The sequence below is a fragment of the Poecilia reticulata genome, linkage group LG10, assembly GCF_000633615.1.
Source record: "Poecilia reticulata strain Guanapo linkage group LG10, Guppy_female_1.0+MT, whole genome shotgun sequence".
NCBI lineage: Eukaryota > Metazoa > Chordata > Actinopteri > Cyprinodontiformes > Poeciliidae > Poecilia > Poecilia reticulata.
Window position 1 is genome coordinate 11,381,181 of NC_024340.1, and position 18,659 is coordinate 11,399,839.

Sequence of the window (18,659 nt, forward strand, 5' to 3'; positions counted from 1 at the left end):
ATATATGGGCAAAATATGTAGGCCATGCATAGAGGCAGTTTGATCTCCTCTAATATCTGTATTAGCGACTCGGAATGTGTTGTTTTAAGCACTGTAATCTACTCGTGGAAATATACACTGAGGAAACAGAGGTAATTCAATGGCACTTCACTTCTGTTTCAGAACAAGTTTGGTGCAGTTCAAAGATTTACCAAAAAGCGGCGCCACCAAGCTGTGTCTTTCCCCCCCCCAATTTCTTTACTTATATGTTTTTACAAGATACTTGTATTATCAACATTACAGTTATGAAGGATAGGCTAGTTTTACCAACATGGTAAACCCTTACCCCTTACCCCACCCCTATTGCTAAACACTTTTTTTTTTTGGATATATCTATCATATATGGCAAAGTATTACTAACGTCCGGGACTACCAGGACACCCGTGTCAACGCCCTGGAGTCTACGCTAAATCACTAGGGGTGTGTGTTGACTGCATCAGCAGGAGGAGGAGGAGGAGCACTACAGCAGCCCTTATTACCACCGTGCCTCAGTCCTGCCCTGGACAGCCGAGCAGCTCCGACCTCCAAATCACATCTAGAGCTCCCGAACAGGCGGAATTAACCTCAAAAGACTAAAAAAAATAAATAAAAAAAAGTAAAAAATAAAAATAAAACAAAGACATCCAGAGGGGGAAAAGTTGGAGAACAAAGGATATTTACTGGAATACAACAAATCTGAACGCGCCGCTAATTTTCATTTTGTTGGAATATTTGACACCATGAGGATTTTCCCCGTTGTGCTCCTGCTTGTTCACAGCTTGGGTAAGTGTTCAATGCGCTTCGTACAAATACAACAGTATTTGTTTATCTGTACCCCCCCCCCCCCAAAAAAAAGCTCTAAGTGCTGGTTGACCTTTATTTATTTATTTATTTATTTATTCATTTTAAATCTAATCATCTAAGTATATAATTTTTAAAAAATGTAATCTTAAATCGTTGCTCTCTGTCATGCTATGCTGTTCTGGAGTTAATGGGGTCATCTGTCTATTTTAGATGAAGCTTTATGTAACTGGATACATTTATTTTTAACTCATATTCTTGCCATGACATTAGCTAAGAGTCTGTCCATGAAATTTGGGGGTGTGCATGTTTGGGTCTTGTCTCTGGCTACATTTTGCTCCCAAACCACATAAGTACTTAACATTGATCTTTAGCTGCTGTAGTGCTTTGGAACTAAGTTCAAATAAGCTATTTACTTGTGACCAAACATGGATTAGTAGTGTAACTAAAATCTCCTCCCAATCCCACCTGGAGCTTGCTTGTGTGCAACATGTCTCAACTTGCCCAGCAATCTGTGCCCAGGTGGAGTTCAGTTCATTACCCTCAGAGTAGTAGCTTCTGCTTCTGGAACTCAAATTCTCTCTCTTTTTTTTTTTTTTTTTTTGTCCCTCTCTCCTCCAGTTGTGTCCAGACTGGCCAGTGGGGCTGCAGTCGACCGGCATGAGGGCGACAGGCAGCGGCACACGTCCGTCTTCAACCTTTTAGACACAACCAGGGACCGGAGGGCTGAGGAGGAGCGCACAGGTGACACAACAGTGCAGCATGGCCAGGATGGCAAGGAACAGGAGGATGACGATGGATATTACTACGATGACGAGTTTGACGACGAAATGTCTGGAGACTATGACTTGGATCTGCCCCGAGGTAAGGCAGGATCTTGAGTTACTTTCTAAAATCCTTCAGTAATTTTTGTCTGCATGCCTTTTAATGACCCAACTTACCGACCTCTGAGTAGCTCTTTGAATGAAACTTGACCATGAACGTAGCTGAACAGACTGTCTTGTCAATGTTTTAGTCTGTACTTCTAAAAACAAGTGTCTTTATTAAGGTGTATACCTTTATTTGCTCTCTAACACTGGAAATCCTCTTGTATTGTCTGACTAGATTACCGAGCCATTACATAGTTACGACCAGCAATGTGGGAATAAAGGCTCAATAGGCGTCAACAGAAATGACAACAATTATAAGTTTGAGTCCAGACGTAGCTGAATGGGGTTTTTTTTTGGCTTTATTGGTTCAGTTGCCATGTTGAGCAAAGCTCAGGCGCTTTTTGTATTTTGAACGAGCCTCATCAGTAATAACCATACAAAAAACTGGAGTCTTTAGTAATCATGTAAAGGCTGCACTTATGCGATAGGGTTTTTATTTTTGCATTGTTGGTGAAGTCACCATGACAATAAAACTGAAAGTCCTTTCATTAGCCGAAGTGAGATTATTTGAAGTGACAGTGAGAAAGTGAGGAACAAACTAAAGTCTCACTCTAGAAGCAACATGTCAACCTTTAAAGGACTGAACTTTACTCATCATTTTTATTTATTTATTTTTTGTCATCTTTATTGGTTTAGTCGCCATGTCAAGCAAACCCAAAGACCCGTCATCCCTCCCGGAGCCCCAAAACACAGAAGAAACCCAAAGGAGGGGAAATGGAAGAAAGAAGGGGAAAGGCAAGGGAAGGAAGAGGAATCCCTGCCTGAAAAAATACAAGGACTTGTGCATTCATGGCACCTGCCAGTACCTGAGGGAAATCCGTGCCCCATCTTGTGTGTAAGTACCAAAGCTCTGCAAGCACCTGGATATCACCTACGGAAATAACGATCAGCAACATTAACTAATCGAGTACCTGCTATGCTTGCAGCTGCCATCCAAATTACTCTGGCGAAAGGTGCCAGTTGTTTACGCTGCCTGTCCACACCTCGGAGGGCTACAGCAGGACCACAGCTTTAGCAGTGATAGCTGTGGTGCTTTCATCCGTCTGCCTCACCATCATCGGCCTCTTATTAATGCTAAGGTGAGTAGAACATGCATTAGATGCCATAAAGAACAATACAAAAAAAGAGTGAAATAATCTGACTAATCCACCATTTCTTTTTTTTTTTTTTTATTATCTTCAGGTTTCACAAGCGTGGAGCGTATGACGTAGAGAGCGAGGAGAAGGTGAAGTTGGGACTGGCGTCCAACAACTGAAGCCACAAACAGAGGTGAGCGCTTCAGAACTGATTTCTTATCCCAGACGTTACCTGGAAGCTTCTTTGTACCTTCATTAGATTAACCTTTTATTTATTTATTTATTTTTTGTCCTATCAGGCATAAATGCAGAAATTCTACCTCAAACTGGAAAAACAGAAGTGTACTGCAATGGGAGGCCCAGGAGGAAACATGAACGTATGTGGAGACGGGAGCTGAGAGCGCTCAGATGGATGTTCGATGTCTGGTCAGCTGTGGGCGACCGGATCGGTATCCCCCACGGGGCGTTCACTAGAGTAGGGGACATCTTCCGGGAAGCGAAATACAGAACGGCTTAGAAGATGGACTGAAGATGGGATCGGCAGGAAGAAAACAAGAAGAAGGGACGACGTTTAGACTGTGCTCTGCTTCGTGACTGCGTGAAAAGAAAACGTTTCAAGTGGAACTGAAAACTTTAAACAGCAAGGATAGCTCAATTTGGACTCTTTTTCTCTCACGAGAAAATGTTTTGTATTTTTCCTGCACACCTTTTTTTTTTTTCTTTTCCTGTACAGTAAACGTTATATTTATAAGTTTAATTTATTTATTTAAATGTATTTATAGGGATATTATTCCCTCAAGTAGTTTTTAAAATTGTAATGTTACAATTCTTTTTATATTTGCTATTGAACAATATTTATTTATAAAACAAACAGGCAGAAAACAAAATCACAAAAAAGCTCTTTGCCTTTATTTACAATTTTCTTTGTGTATCCAACGTTAATTCTGGCAAACCCAAAGTGATCCAAAGCACTGTAATTATTAAATTCCAAATAAACTGTTTATTTGGGTCATTTCTGTTTATTATTATTTTTTTTATCTTTGTTTTATTTTCTTCGTTAAAATATAAACAACTCTTTAGAAGCTACCAATATCACACCAGGTGGACTCAGTTGGAATATAAAACCAGTGGGCCCCATCGTGTTTTGGGGGCTTTTTGCCCAATGCCACATCAGAGTTGAAGATCAGGGAGGTCTCCTTCCCTTAGCTCGACTTTATCCTGCAGGCTCAGGGATTTGAAGGCCAGAAAGTAACGGAGTTTCTGTATTTGGCTTCTGTTTTCTAAAAGAAAAAGACAAAAAGGTCAGCAAAGAGTTTTTTTTTCCTTACAAGTTTCTCCACCAACTGTACAGATACCACACCCTCTCTTACCTTATGAGAACCGAATCAATACTGAAGTGAAAACTGGCTGTGTGGAGAGAAGTTGAGTTTTTTTTTTGTCTTATCAGAGGAGAAAGTGTCACACTGCCAAAGTAAAAAAAAAAAAAAAAAAAAAAGTGAATTAAGGTGTTCAACCCTTTCAAATCCTGATTTGTCATTTTTGAAGTGATGATTTGTGATTGATTTGTTCATTGCAAAATAAAAAAAGAAAAGAATATCTTGACATTTTGAGTGTTTCCTCATTATTGCATCTCATTATGTTGGTGTGTGATTCTCAGTCATTCAATATATGACAATGATGGGTGCTTAAATACAAGATAACTGGATTTCTCTTGTTGTTTAACCTCTTATCCAAAAGGATTGTTTTTTAGCTACTGCATGGTTGGAAGGATCAGTAAAGTTATGGCCTCAGAAATCTCCCAAATGGATCCATTAAGGTCACATGAGTCACTGGCCCTGCCCTCTATTCAGTTAATGTTGGACTGTTGCCACTTGACAATCCAAACATTTTTACCTAACCATGCCAACATGTGAGCTTTTTTGGCCACATGTCAAGAAGAAAAAAAAAAAGTCCAATTGCCTTCCGTTTAACCACTTGAGATTACTCTTCATTTCATAAATGAACAGATTCAGATGTTCCATGCTTTCAGCACATCTCTTAAGTGAAGTCAACTTTATTTTTGCCCTTTTATCAACTTCCTGACTTGGCCCACACAGTAATGCCTGTATGGAGATACCGTCGTTTTGCTCTTTTGTCCTGCTCTGGACCTGTAATTATAGTAAACACAATATTTTTATTTCCTTTCACCGTGACGTATTTGCAACCTTTATTCGCCACAGCACCTGCATCCTGGCATGCAGGGCTATTATATCCTGCTGCCTATAAACGGCAAATATTAGCTTGAGCTGTACATGGAGTTATAAGGCTGACAGTGTTTATTATGTTTAGCTTCAGTCGGACAATTGTAGAGTGACATTAACATGTTGTGTGTAGGGAGGGGCTTTCTTGAAATCAGTTTGTTTACCTTGTTGACAGCCTCATCGGTGTCACTGAGAGATTAACCTGGAGTACACTAAAACTTTTGCACGGCTGACTTGTCCCCTTGCTGACAGCGACTTTTCTGACATCGTTAAAACAGAAGCGATTTCTCCAACTCCAAAAGCTGGCGATCATGACCACAACCGTGAACCAATCAGAACTCTGCCCACAACATCCTCAGTTTATTACAGACTCACTTGCAGAAGAATTTATAAGATATTTATTGATAAAAATCACCTTTTTAATGAGTAAGCAGGCACTGCTTACACTGGTCAGCACTTTTCCTCTTCTTTTATTGCTATTCTCTACATTTACCATCTGTAAACCAATTCTGTTTTTGTCACGTCTTGTTTTATTAATAGTTTCAAATAGGTCTCTTAATATATTTGTAGTTTTTAAGGTGAGCATTTTAAAAGCTCATAAGCGCAAGCTAAGGGCTTTCAAAGTAATCCTGCTGCAGGGTCTTTGATCATAATAACAGCTCATTTTACTGTTTGTGTAACTTTTGTTTGATGTGTTATGCTCTCTGATTAAAAAGCAGCCCCTCGTGAGAGTGCCAACCTTTTGTAGCACAGATGTAAGGTGTGTAAAGCAGGGAACACCTGATGCTCACTTCACAGCTTCACGCACTTCATTACTCACACAGGCAAACAGCTGGTGTGTTCAAAGAGTTGCATAGCGTAACATCATGAGGCCCAGAGTGCCAAATCGGTTCAGAAAGACCACGGAGGGCAAGTACCAGCAGCCGGTGTAGCTGTTACGCTTGCCTGCATTTAACAGAAGTAGGGATGAAAAAAAAAAAAGAAAAAAAAAAGAAAAAAGCCCCAGCTGGACTCAAACGAAGCCAAAGTTTAGTCATCCCTTGAAGTCATCTCCTACACGGATGTTGTTACACCGGTGCTGTGTGTGCGTAATTTTGTGTGTGAGCGGGAATGCCTCAGCTCTGACTCTGTGTGGTTTGCTTGGGTTAACCAAATCATTAAAGGCAAAAAAAAAAAAAAGAAGCATACTGTAAAGCATACACGTTTACCAGCTGATGCTCCTCAGGCCTGTTTGTTGGTTTGACTGCATGCTTTCTATGTTTTAGTGAATAAACAAGATACTCAACCTCAATGCTCTGGTTGTTGTAGTTAAAAGCAGACGTTCAGCCTGACCGAGGGTGTGGCACCTGATTTAAGATGTAACTTTCATCATAACATCTGTTGAGAAATCGAAAAATAGAAGTTCAGCTTGGTTTTTTTTTTTCCCAGGAAAAAAAATATAGCCCAAAAGCTTTGGGTTTTTTTTTTTTTTTTTTTTTAAACACATGAAAAAAAAGCACATATGTCTTTGCCAGTACTTTCAGGTTGTATAGAACTTCTCAAAATGATTCATACCCCCTTCAACCTGTTTCATCCACAGCCTTTCAATGTTTTTCATACAATGATTTTTTATTTTACATCTTATGTAATTGACCAGCAGAAAGTAGTGCATACTGTAATTCAAAAGTTAAAGTATAAGTTTTGAATTTCCTATTTTCAGACGATTGAAGAGAAGAAGTCCAAAGCTTGGTATACTGTTCTAACAAATCATACTTTTAAAGTGCTCTTTATGACACTCAAAAACATTTTCCGAGGCAAGGAAAATACAAACAAGATAAACAAATTGCTGCAAAGTAAATGTGGGAATTCTGCTTTATAACATGAAATAGAAAAAGGAAGACGGTGAGGTTTTTGTTTTTTAAAAGTTGCACTGTGACAGTTGCCTTGTGCACAGCACTGTGTGTGAGTATTTACAAGGCGCACATACACACATTTTACAGTAGTGAAGCCACCTAATCCAGGCCTCTCAATGTCAAGTAGCAGAACGCCCAGAAATAGTGATGTAGAGTCATGCTCACATAGCTGCTATTCCCGGGGCTGATGGTGACTGAAGAGCTAGAATGCTGAGCGAAAACTGGGAGTTCACTGCCCGCTCGTCCTGGGACGACTGGTGACTCTGAGCCAGGAAATCAAGCCGGACACAATATGCCATTTTCCTACTTGTAGGGTTGGCTCCACAGAGTCTAAATATGTAGTTTGCACTCACCTTCTTGGTGTTTTTCAGCATTCCTAGAGAGAGAGCGAGTGAGAGAGAGAGAGAGGCTCAGAGGGGATATTTTCACAACTTGGGAGGCATTTCCTTACAGGTTGTCCAAAATTCATTGGAAAGAGCGAGATTCATTGTGTGCCTGAAGCCTTTGGGACATAACAGCCATACTGGTATTGGTTCATTTCTGTCTCAGCATGGTAAACAATATGCTACGAACAGAAAAACTACAGGGAAATGTAAAAATAATAAACAAAAGACATTTACAAAAGCCGCATCTCTTTACCACTATCTGAATCCATTAGTGTTCGACTGACATATTGGCAAACAGAGTGCAGTGGTCAGGCGCGGTAGCACTTGTAATACGTTGCATTAGTGTAGGAGGTTGAGCTTGTTGTGAAAGGTGCTTCCTGTCCCGCTGAGAAGCAACAATGGGTAGTTTCCACCCTGACATGGAAGTGCGCACGCCAACAGTTGCAAATATAATCATGCCTTTACCGGATCTCATAAACGGGAGCGCGTTATTACCTGGAATCAACAAATGTGTGTGTATGTATGCGTGTGTGTGTTTCAGAATCAGCTTGAAAAGCTCAAGGATACAGTTTAGTACTCAAGTGAGTCAAGTGAGTTTGTGCGATGCGCCACAAGCTATGATCGGCCTTTGCGATAGTTAACGCACCACTGAGGCCTGATTGATGAGGTGGTGACAGAAACACAGACATTGTCGCATGACAGGCTACGATGGATGAGTGTGTTGCTCCCCCCATTTGCACAAAGGCAAACCGCAGGGGAGGAGGGCGGGGTGCGGAAGGCGAGAGGAACCCGCCGAATGAGTGAAAGGTCAAAAAGGTAACACGAGAGGGAGGAGAGCTCGATGAAGAGAGGAGGATGGAGAAGGGGTCAAGGTGAGAACCTCTAGTTTGTGGGGTGCTGACTTGTCTTCACTCACGTTAAATAAAAAAGAGATTAAAGTGTCAGAGCACTCTGTCGGTAGCTATTATAGCCCTCCGTCTTCCTCTTTCTGGCCTTTACCCTCCTCTTTCCTGTGAATTAGCTGCTCATTTTCCTTATTCCAGCCCTGAATGACTCCCGTTTTCTCTCCCCATTTCCATATCCGTTTCCTGTCTTCTCTCACTTTACCTTCTCTACAACTGAAGAGACAGTATGGTCGTAGTAGTACATGGGGAAGTTACAGTATGTAAGGCTGAATCAGCTACTAAATTGAAATGAAAATATACATCTCATTAAGTTTTGTGGTTCCTCTATTCACCACAAAACCATCTTCCTTACCACAGTTCCAACTGCTTCAAAGACACGTTCTGCTGTTCATTGCCATTACTTCAGAGTAATAAAAATGAGGCTTCTGTTTTAAGTACTCAGAACTTTAAGTTGATGAACTCTGCTTATTTCTCAAGTGGTCAAAATGTTGTTTTTATAGTAAATTGGAAGCTTTCTGCTGTTTTTTTTCTTCTTAATTTCTTGCACACCTTGGTTAACAGTAGGACTTGTGAAAAATCACTCTTTTACTTATGAAGTTAATTTAAGAATTCAGTAATTGTTCCCTGTGTTGGTCTCAAAAGTAATTAATCATTTTAATGATCTCCTGCAACTTCTTCATGAGCTTCAATGTTATAGTTTATTTTATACATCCCACAGCTCTGTTTTTAGATCATTTATCTACTAAATATATTTATCTACAAAGTAAATGGCAAAAGCACTTTTGATTTTGATCAGAGTATTTGTTGCCTGCTCTCAACAACACATCAGAGTCGAAGGCAAGAGGAGGGCATGTTCTCTTTTATTATGCGGTCTCATTGATTTGAAGACCAGCAGATGAAGGCCCTTCAGTTTCTGTTTGTAAAAACAGGTCAATAAAGGCGAATGCAGTTCTCTGTGCGCCGTGTGGTGCAGCCGCTCTCACTATGTGAGCAGAACAGAGTCCAGTATCAAATGCGCAGCAGCAGCAACTGGGTGTGAGAACAAGGGGAGCCGTTTCTGTGTGATGAAAGTAAAAGTGTTTTACCTTTGTTCCGTCTTATTTTCCCTAATATATTATTAAGTTTGTGAAAAGTAGAAATGTGCTGCCAGATAACGTTGAAGAACTGTGATAAAAAAATACTAATCAATTTCACACACACACAAAAAAACGTATTTTAACTATGGTGGCAAAAAACCACGAGTTGGGAAAATAAAAGTAACCTAAACAGAAGAGAATGAGTTTATTTTATCCCAAGTCTACTAGAATGAGTAAGCAACTTGTATCCAGAAACAAACAAGAAAGAACCTGCAGCTTCACAAAGAAAAGATCCCCTGCAAATGTGCTTCATCACTGCGCAGTTTTGAACGTCAGACATTCAAAACCCCAGGCATGTCAGGAGCAATATGTCCTACAGGAGATAACTATGTGGACTACGAACGAGTTTCACACACGTCAAGACCTTTCATGTGGAAATTTGTACGATTTCAAGTGAAACACGAAGCAAGGCTGCCAAAGCTCAGGTTTTGCCTGAGTCCCCTCGGTTTTCTGATCGCTCTGTTGTGTCTGACGACGTTGCTGAAAAAGCATCTCCGCTTGCTCCCGAAGCCAAGAGCAGCTGGACCGGGATGCCAACAGATTCCCCGTTGCTGATGTCACCCTGCTGGGCAGACACTTGTTATGTATCATGGTCACACTATTAAATTCTCACTGGAGTCTATTTAGGCCCTACTGAGCCCGACGGCTGCATCATGTTACTTACTCTGTAAAACGAGAGGACCGAGGGACTGAAGCTGGGTTTAAAAGGGAAAGCAGGCAGGTGATCAGAGGGCAAGGGAGAAGAGAAGAAAAAAAGCAGAGGACTGAGAGCACTTATTTAGCCAATCTGGTCTGACACGGACCCAAACACAATGAAGAAAATCATTTAAACGACAACATCCCGGAAAGTGGACAGGAAGGTGTGATGACTCTATGCTTGACTCATCTGTTTTCCCCAGTCCTTACAATATAGCCTGCGGTTCTCTGTTAAAAATAAATAAATAAATAAATAAATCCTCTCATATCCGCCCAGGGTGCACATGCGTGTGGAGGACCAGGGGCATTCTGGTGGTTTTAGAGGATCAGCCGAACGCGTGCAGGCTGGCTGAGTTGGCCGACACCGCAGCTTATGACAAAGGAGGGGCTGTCGGATGTGAGGGGCAGGCAGCAGGCTCCGGTTACCTCAAGGAGCGAGCTCCACGCTGTTCCTCTTCATTGTGTTTCCTTTGCGGTTGAGCCGTGTTTGTAACTCCGTAACCCTTTGACACCGTTCCTCACTCCCACGGCAAAGACTCTTAAGAAATCTTCATTGTCATGCTTTGATCCTGAGAGGACTGCAGAAAAACAAAAAGTTCAGGGATTTTCCCTGTGGAGAAATACATCTTCATACCTGAGCTGTGACTTTACCAAAAGGCAAACTTAACTTGCCTCGTTCCATGCAAAACAATGATTAGCTAGACTACTTGGAAAGCTTATACTTCTTACCCTTGTTCATTAAAATACTTATTTCTTCTACGTAATAGGCTGACCCATTAACTTGAGTTGCATTTTGACATGTAAAGTCAACAGTTTGGGGTAAAATAGTAGCACCACAACAGATATAGCCTTAAGAATATGTTTATTCAACCAATATGTTTGTTTCCTACAGGAAATGAAATGGGCATTTGGGGTTTTTTTGTGTTTTTTTTTTTCGTTTAGATGACACATGTTGTAATTAGGGCCATATAAATAAACTTTATCGAACTGAAATGTAACCAGCTTATTTAAAAAGGTAAGCTATTGAAAAATGGTATTGCTTAGTTTTAGTACTTTATTTGAAAAGGTCATGTTTAAAACTAATATTTACACATTTTTCAATCAAAAATCAAATCATTTTATTAACTGCTGATCAACTTGGGTGATGATTTCCAAGTCTGAGGCTGGAATACCATCTGGCTGCCATCTGAGTAATGTTTGTCTTAACTATAATTATCAAAAACAAAACAAAACAAAACAGTCAATTTTGGCTAAATGTACGTAACACTAAACAGGAGTAAGTAGCAATGCTTCAAAATTCACATTTGGCTCAGTATTTTCAAACCTCTGCAAGCTTTTCTTCTTTTTCTTTTTCTTTTTAAATATAATACAAAATACAATTTGTTATTGTGATTAAATGACATGCATCCCTCATAGATGAAAAGTAAACAATTCATAATATTGTCCCAGGAGGATTATAATTATTTAATAAAAGTAACTTACTGGCAACATCTGGTAATTTTGGGACGTTATATCAAAACTTTTATAAATCATAATACTCAGGCAACGATTAAGGACACAAATGAAAGGTTTGATTAAATTTAAATTAAATTTAAGTTTATTAAATTTGCGCTGTGTTCTGGGTGTGACTCCAGATTACTAAAGACAAGAGGTAAGTGGTTATTGAAGACATAGTGATATGTTCGGCACATGGACATATGACGGCAGAGTTTCCAAGAAGGAAGTGTCAATCATAGCTGTAGATTTACCCGACATGCTAAAACTTAGAGAAGTTGCAACGAAGGGAGAAAGTAAGTCAATGTTGTCATCTCAACGTTCACCTATTGTATATCACGAGCACAGGTTTTCTGAATAGCACACAGCTCTGGTCAGTGCTCTTATATTTCCAAAGAACCGTTGAAATCTGCAGTATTGTGCCATTGCTTCTCGAAACAAACTACGTCACTACAGAGAGTCTGACAATTCTCAAAAAACAAGAAAAAGTGCACTTGACAGATTTGCTGGATGTTCGGTCGACTTTTGCTCATTACGTGATTGAACCAAGAGCCAGCCACATGATTTTAAGCTCTTTGAACTTCTCATCCATTTGCATTCATCCCTCTGACTCTGACAGATTTATACTCCCCCCCTAACCCGCCTAAGCGGCCCACAGACTATTAGAGGTCTGTGACCTCAGCGAGACTTCTCCCTCTGTTGCTCCCTGTCCAAACATCTACTCACTGAAACTCTGTGTGTTGCTTCTTTCTCGCTGTGGCCTTGGGACAGTGTGGGAGCTGTTCAGAGAGCTGGAATGCAGAAGGAGTGCTCAGCTTCTGGAGCAGAGAAAGGCTGAAAAGGGGGATTTTTTTTTCCTTTGGATGAGATCATGGATGATGGCGCTCCCAGAGCGGGAGCTGAACTTGTGGAAGACGCGCCCCTGACCTCCCTCTGCGCACACACACACACACACACGCACACACACACGCATGCACAGAAGGAAAACACACATACACATTTTTACATATCCTCACAGGGACTATGCAGCGACTCCCATTCATGTTTTGTTAATTTCCACAGCCCCTAACCCTAAACATAACTAACACTTAAACTCAAGTCATATCTCACTCCTAAACCTAACCCATAACCCCCCAAAAAGCACCTTTTCTTTGGGGCCTATAACGAGCAGTCAGTTCTCACAAAGTATGCATTAGGAAAATGGTCCTTACGCTGTGGCAAATACATGCCAGCACACACACACACACACACACTTACACACACGTATAGAGGGGATGAGCACGGTTCATGGAAGCAGAGAGATGACATCTAGTTTTCATCTCTGCCCATTACACCCACAGCTAATCTCAAAATCCAGATTGTCCTGTCTTTTTCAACACGCCACACACGGCGGCTTTGCAAAAGTCCCCAGCGGACCACTTTAGCGAGCTCAGCCATGCGAGGAGCTCTGCTATAATCTACCCCATTACTGGCAGAGAGATGGGGGTGATTAGTAAACCACGACAATTAGCCCGCTCAGCACCCATATGCTGACACAGCGGAGACGACGGCAGCGCTGTCTCATCTTGAGGAGTGGTCTGTTATGTGGTGCTAAACTAAGTGGATGAGGAGTCTATGTTCACGCAACGGCAGTCGAGACGGCAGGATGATGCTTATTGTGATTCGTCAGCCCCTTGTTACCCGTATGTGAGTCACGGAGACAGGCACTCATGGCTTTGTGCCTCAGTGTGAAAAATATCTCTCTTTCCTGAGCCCCTCACTCTCCAAACGTGACTTTTGGGAATTTGACAAACCAAAGCTCTGACAGGGGACATGAGCCTTGGTCTAAATGTGACACATCGCTGTGGGAGCATTTGTTGTTTTTATAGATCCTCTAATCATTCCTCTATGAGCTGGAATAACTGGAACCAGTGTTAGTGCTTGATTACAGCACCGGAGAGGAATAAGCTCAGTGTCTAAGCTGACACATAAAAAAGCAACAGTTTACTCTTCTGCAGTATGTTGTTGACTAGCTGCGGTCCTGATTGTTGACAGTTAGCGGGGTTTGTCTGTCACTGTTCTGTGGTCACAGTGGACTGGCGTTATGATGACAAATCCTTTTTGCACGACAGTGGATTTCACTGAAAAGTCCATGGTTGGATAAACGATCCAGTCATTTTCATTTGAACTGCTCTGTGATGCAACGCCACTCAAAACACAGGAGTAAGCATCACATGTGGTGTTGGCCAACAAACGTAAGTGAGCCTCTATGCAGATGATAACGCACCGAACCAGAAAAATCAGACTAGATCGCTACGCGGCGTGTAGTTTACGCCTGCATATTTTTTATGTAAGAAAACTGAGTCTACATTTTAACAAACAGCTATGTGATTATGTTCATTGTTTTTTGCTTTTTCAGCTTTCAGTATTGTTTTYGATCTCACCTCGCCGCTAACTCTTCGTTGGAAAACTGTTTCCTGACAACAACAACAAAACAAAGCCAGCAAAAGCAGTTTTATCAGATAATTTGTTTGCCAAACAAGTTTGTGTTTTATTAAATTTGTCTATTTGACATCAGCTAAAGCCAGCTGTGCTGCTCTGATTGACATTATCAAGATTGGCCTTTCAGGTTTCAGTGGAAGGCAAACAAACAAGACAGTACTTTGCATTGTATTTTCCCTGGTATTCGAATCTCACACTCGTCAGACACCTGCCTTCGTTTCTAGCTTAGTTTCGTCCTCTGTAAGACAGCTAAACGACCGGTTCACAATGCAGGTTTGTTGGCTGCAGTATGAGTTCCTTTGCACTAATTATAGACGCCAGCCTGACATCTTTATCGTCACTAAATTCTGTTCCGCCTAAAATGCCCCGATGGTATTTCTGTTGTTGTCTAAATTTGCTCTCAGCTCAGAGGCTGTGGAGCAGCTATGCGTCAGTKCAGGAAAGGCCTGGGAAAAGAATGAGTTTGGTAAACCACTGAGCCGCGGTCCAATTGACCTTAACATCCTCCTGCTTCTGTGCGCATTAAAGTTGTGCTTTCCAACTTGCAGTGGGGTACAGCGTCACCCTCTTGGCTACCAACAAAGACCCCACATCAGTCAGAAGAAAAGGCTGCCAGGACGTGATGCTACCACATCAGTAGTCCTTGTTTTAAAAGCATTAGATCACCATGAGCCCTTTTCAGTAGGAGTTGAGATTAATGAGAAGGAGAATAATGCAAAGTGAGTAACTATTAACTGCTGTCCACAGCGAATTTCCTGTAACAGACAGGAACTGTGGGTTTGAGAGGCTGGTGTGATAAAGAGACTTCACTGCAACTCCTTATATAGTGACACATAAAGGGAAACTTGAAGTTTACAACGGTCAAAGTTTTCGTCCTTTACTGTAACACATGAGCTCAATGTTTTTCTCTAGAATTAGTGCYGGTCCGCTCTGTCCATCTCTATAGTAACTGCAAGCAATGCCAGGCGGGGAAAACAACATCATAAAAGCTGACTGCAGTGCTTCACAGTCATTATTGGATACTATAGCGGCATTGGGTGGGAGTAATTGATTGCAGATGTTAGTGAAAGAACGTTTGTGTGCATGTATGTTGTCACTGTTGTTATATAGCTGACAGTAGAGATATGTTATGGGTTTTTGCTCAAAGTTAGTCCATCGTCCTCTGCAGCTTCATCACAGTTCCAGGTTTTAATTTTCTTGTTGATGTTCTGAGGGAAATGCTGGATGAAAAAAAAAAAAGTCTACATTACCATTCCAGCAGCACAGATAGTTTTTGGTATACGTTTTGTATTGTTATTGCACAGTGACAAAAATATTGTTACATCTAGATACAGAAAATTGAAACTGTGCCGGAGAAGAAGCACTAATCTTCTTGACAATTATACAGCCGTAACATTACAATAAATCAAATATAATTGTGAAAAAAAGTATTAAAAAGAAAATGCAGCTTAGGAAGTTGCAGTACGAAAGCACAGCTCTGTGACATGCTATTGGCTGGCCTTTGCGAAGCTGCCAGTTCTCTGCACTGATTGGCTGCATTCCCAAAAGCGGAGATATGAAAGTGGATGTGATTCGTTTTAACTCAGTAAAGTTGGAAAGCTTTCTAATCAACCCTCCTCTCAAAGTTACGGCTGTTGTACGTATAAAATAAGATGATGCCTGCAGAAATTACCTGCTTTTATTAAATTCCACTTTATAATCTTTAATAGTTTAATTCCACAAAATGCAGTGAAGTATTTTAATATCTTCGTTTTGGTTGATGTTCGAGGTTAGCTGTGAACATATTCACTCAAATTGTAAATTAACATCAGTGCAGCATTCATCTCAGCTCCAGTTGAAGGAGTCAAATGTTTACTAATGATTGAGCTTTAGAAGACATGTTGTATTTTTAGATAATTAGACATGTTCTTTAAAATCCTTCTTCATGACAATTAATTACCTAAATAGTGTCACTGACCATCAGAAATGAATGTGAAGTTGCTGATTTATAGAACCCTTCATGACATAATTGCTATAAAAATACCTTCAAATTTATTTCTTTTTTTGTTTTGCTGGCATTTGCGTTGCCCCTCTGCAGTTCTTGACTTGCGCATTCCTACATTTTGTCTTTTTTTACATAGTTTTCCATTCTCTTATCTTGGCATCCAGTTCTCTAAAAATAACCCTTTTATCGAGACCATTGTGTCTATTTATGTCACAGAAAGCAGCCCAACAATGTGTCTCACACTTACTAATTTCTTTTGCTTTTTATTAGTTTCTTCCTGGTATTTTTTTTTTTTGTTGAACTTTTGCAATCTAAACTCTGCACATTGTTGTCTGTGAGCTGTAAATGACACAGCAAAAGAGAGGAAAAAAAAGAAAGATCTATGTTTATGTGATTTGGAAGCTTTCGTATGTGACACTGGGTGGATCCTCAGGCTGTGGGAGATACGCTGTCTGCACTTGAACAGACTTTTCCCCCTGGCTGATTACCCCACAGTCATAAACGGAAACCCAGAGCGGGATACCAATGCACAGACAGACACAGACGGAAGCCTACAAACTTGACGACACACTACTGGCCCCCACACGCCCAAGAAAAGGCCGGTCTTGCATAAACACTAAGATTGTTCATTGTTTTCCTTATTTTTCCAGCCGGCCTTGTCGTCACTCAGGGTTTTCTTCCACTTGTCTGTCAGTTTGGTTATTTTCAGAAACTTTCTGCTGAAATGGGTGTTTGTGGCCTCAACTTTGTTGAACACGCTAAATATATAATTTTTTTCATAGAGTTAAAAATAAGACAAAAAAAGGGGGAAGCAGAGGAAAATGAGGATGTGCAGGAATAGCAACAAATGTCTGAACATTGCTTAGAATTAGTGATACAAGATGCCATCTAGGTTTGCATGCAAGGAAGCACAAATAGGACGCTTTAAGTGATACAAGCTGCCGCCTTCATTAATTTAAACTTTTTAAAGGATTTCTCTAATCTGCATGTAAGAACCAAAGCGACGCTCAACATATGTTTTGATGAGGGAATAACATTGTAACATGACATAAAGCTCTGTTCACAGTCATAAACTTCATGTTATTTAACTGAGATTTTATGTTGGGGACAAGTGAAATGCTTAAGTGAAAGAAAAATGGCACAAGTTCTTCAACATGAAGCAATTGAAAATCTAAAATGTGTGGCTCTGACACCACTAAATAAAATCCAGCACAACAGATTGCATTTAGAAGTAACTTATTTATTTGACAGAGGTCAACCACGTGTAATTTAATTTCAGTATGTATGTTATGAGAAGTCCTCAGATGTTTGTTCAGATTAATAAGGTGAGAAAAAGCATCGTGAAGACCAATCAACACAACTGATAAGTAGGAAGAAAGTTGTGTGTGTAAGTGTTAGGTTCTAAAAAGAGCGGCAAGATTACAGCTCTTAAGCTCACAAGACATTTTTTTTATGCTGCTACTGAACATGTAGGAAGAAGGTACTTTGGTCAGATGGGACCAGAATGTTTCCATGCAACATGATAACCTAATTAGTTAAAGGAAAAGACTTTGAAGATCTGTATCAACATTTCCTTCCTTCTTGGTTACAACATTAAAATAACTGCCATTGTATAATTTTTTTTGCCAAACTCTAGAGGTGTTGTAAGATTGCTATTTAGAAATAGTAACCAACTCTCAGCACTTCTGATACAACACTGCTTTTTTGACATACATGGTAGTCCTCTCTCTCTTTCTGTCTTTCAGCCAATGGAGCTGAGAAATGAATTATGGGCCTCTTTACGAGCTCCGTTTTTATTGAGGTAGGAGGCCAGTTCCTGTAGACGTTTCAATAGAGATTTATCATCTGTAAATTGATCAGCTTTTATCTTCCACACATTCTTTCCAGGTGCAAACACAGGGTGAGTCAGTATTTGTTAACAGGGTCAGCCAGAGTTTCCATGGTGATAATAGGATAGTTTACTTTAATATTTGTATTATATAACTGAACACGTTCGTGTATTAAAATTTAACGTTAAGCAGTGTGACCACCAAGAGGAGTACGCGAGGATACATTTTTTAACTTTTTTTTGCTGCAAAGGGCAACATTTCATAAACTACACAACAGCTTCGAGAAAGAGGATTAGATTTACAGAAAATGAATTTGTTTACACTCACTGTAGGTGAAAGAAAGTCAGTGTTTTTCTGGCTTAAAAAGGATGTCAATGTTTTGCGGAAATAATTTTGGCAAATACGACAGAGTTGCTCATGAGGGTACATCCTGACCAATGTTTACTGTAAACTTTCAGACTTGCACATGTTTACCTCTCAGACTGACGAGGTGACAAACGGAATGAAATCAGCTTCCTCTTAGCTCATGACACACCAGTTTCTGGACAGGAAGAGGTAAGTACCTGCAGATTTCTTGATTATGTTCCTGTGCATGAGTAACTGCGTTGAGGTTTAAAATATTACAACTCTGAACTCTCACACCATCCGTCTCAAATGGTGCAAGAGTCCAGTCTGCCAAAAAAACAAACATTCAAAGCTGATTCACTGTGCCACCTTCTGACCTATATTACTCGGATAAATGACATCTGGGAATGGACAACACATTGACCACTTCCTTTCTTTATTTGAAGC

General features: G+C 40.4%; 1 protein-coding gene across 1 annotated transcript; it reads left to right on the forward strand.

Moving 5' to 3' along the window:
* Positions 1-534: 534 nt before the first annotated feature.
* hbegfa (heparin-binding EGF-like growth factor a) lies at positions 535-3,379 on the forward strand. The gene is made up of 6 exons (XM_008419950.2): positions 535-801; positions 1,441-1,683; positions 2,385-2,583; positions 2,675-2,827; positions 2,931-3,017; positions 3,124-3,379. Exons 1-5 carry the CDS (start codon positions 759-761, stop codon positions 3,001-3,003), a joined length of 711 nt encoding a protein of 236 aa, XP_008418172.1. The 5' UTR covers positions 535-758; the 3' UTR covers positions 3,004-3,017; positions 3,124-3,379.
* The last annotated feature ends 15,280 nt before the right edge of the window (positions 3,380-18,659 follow it).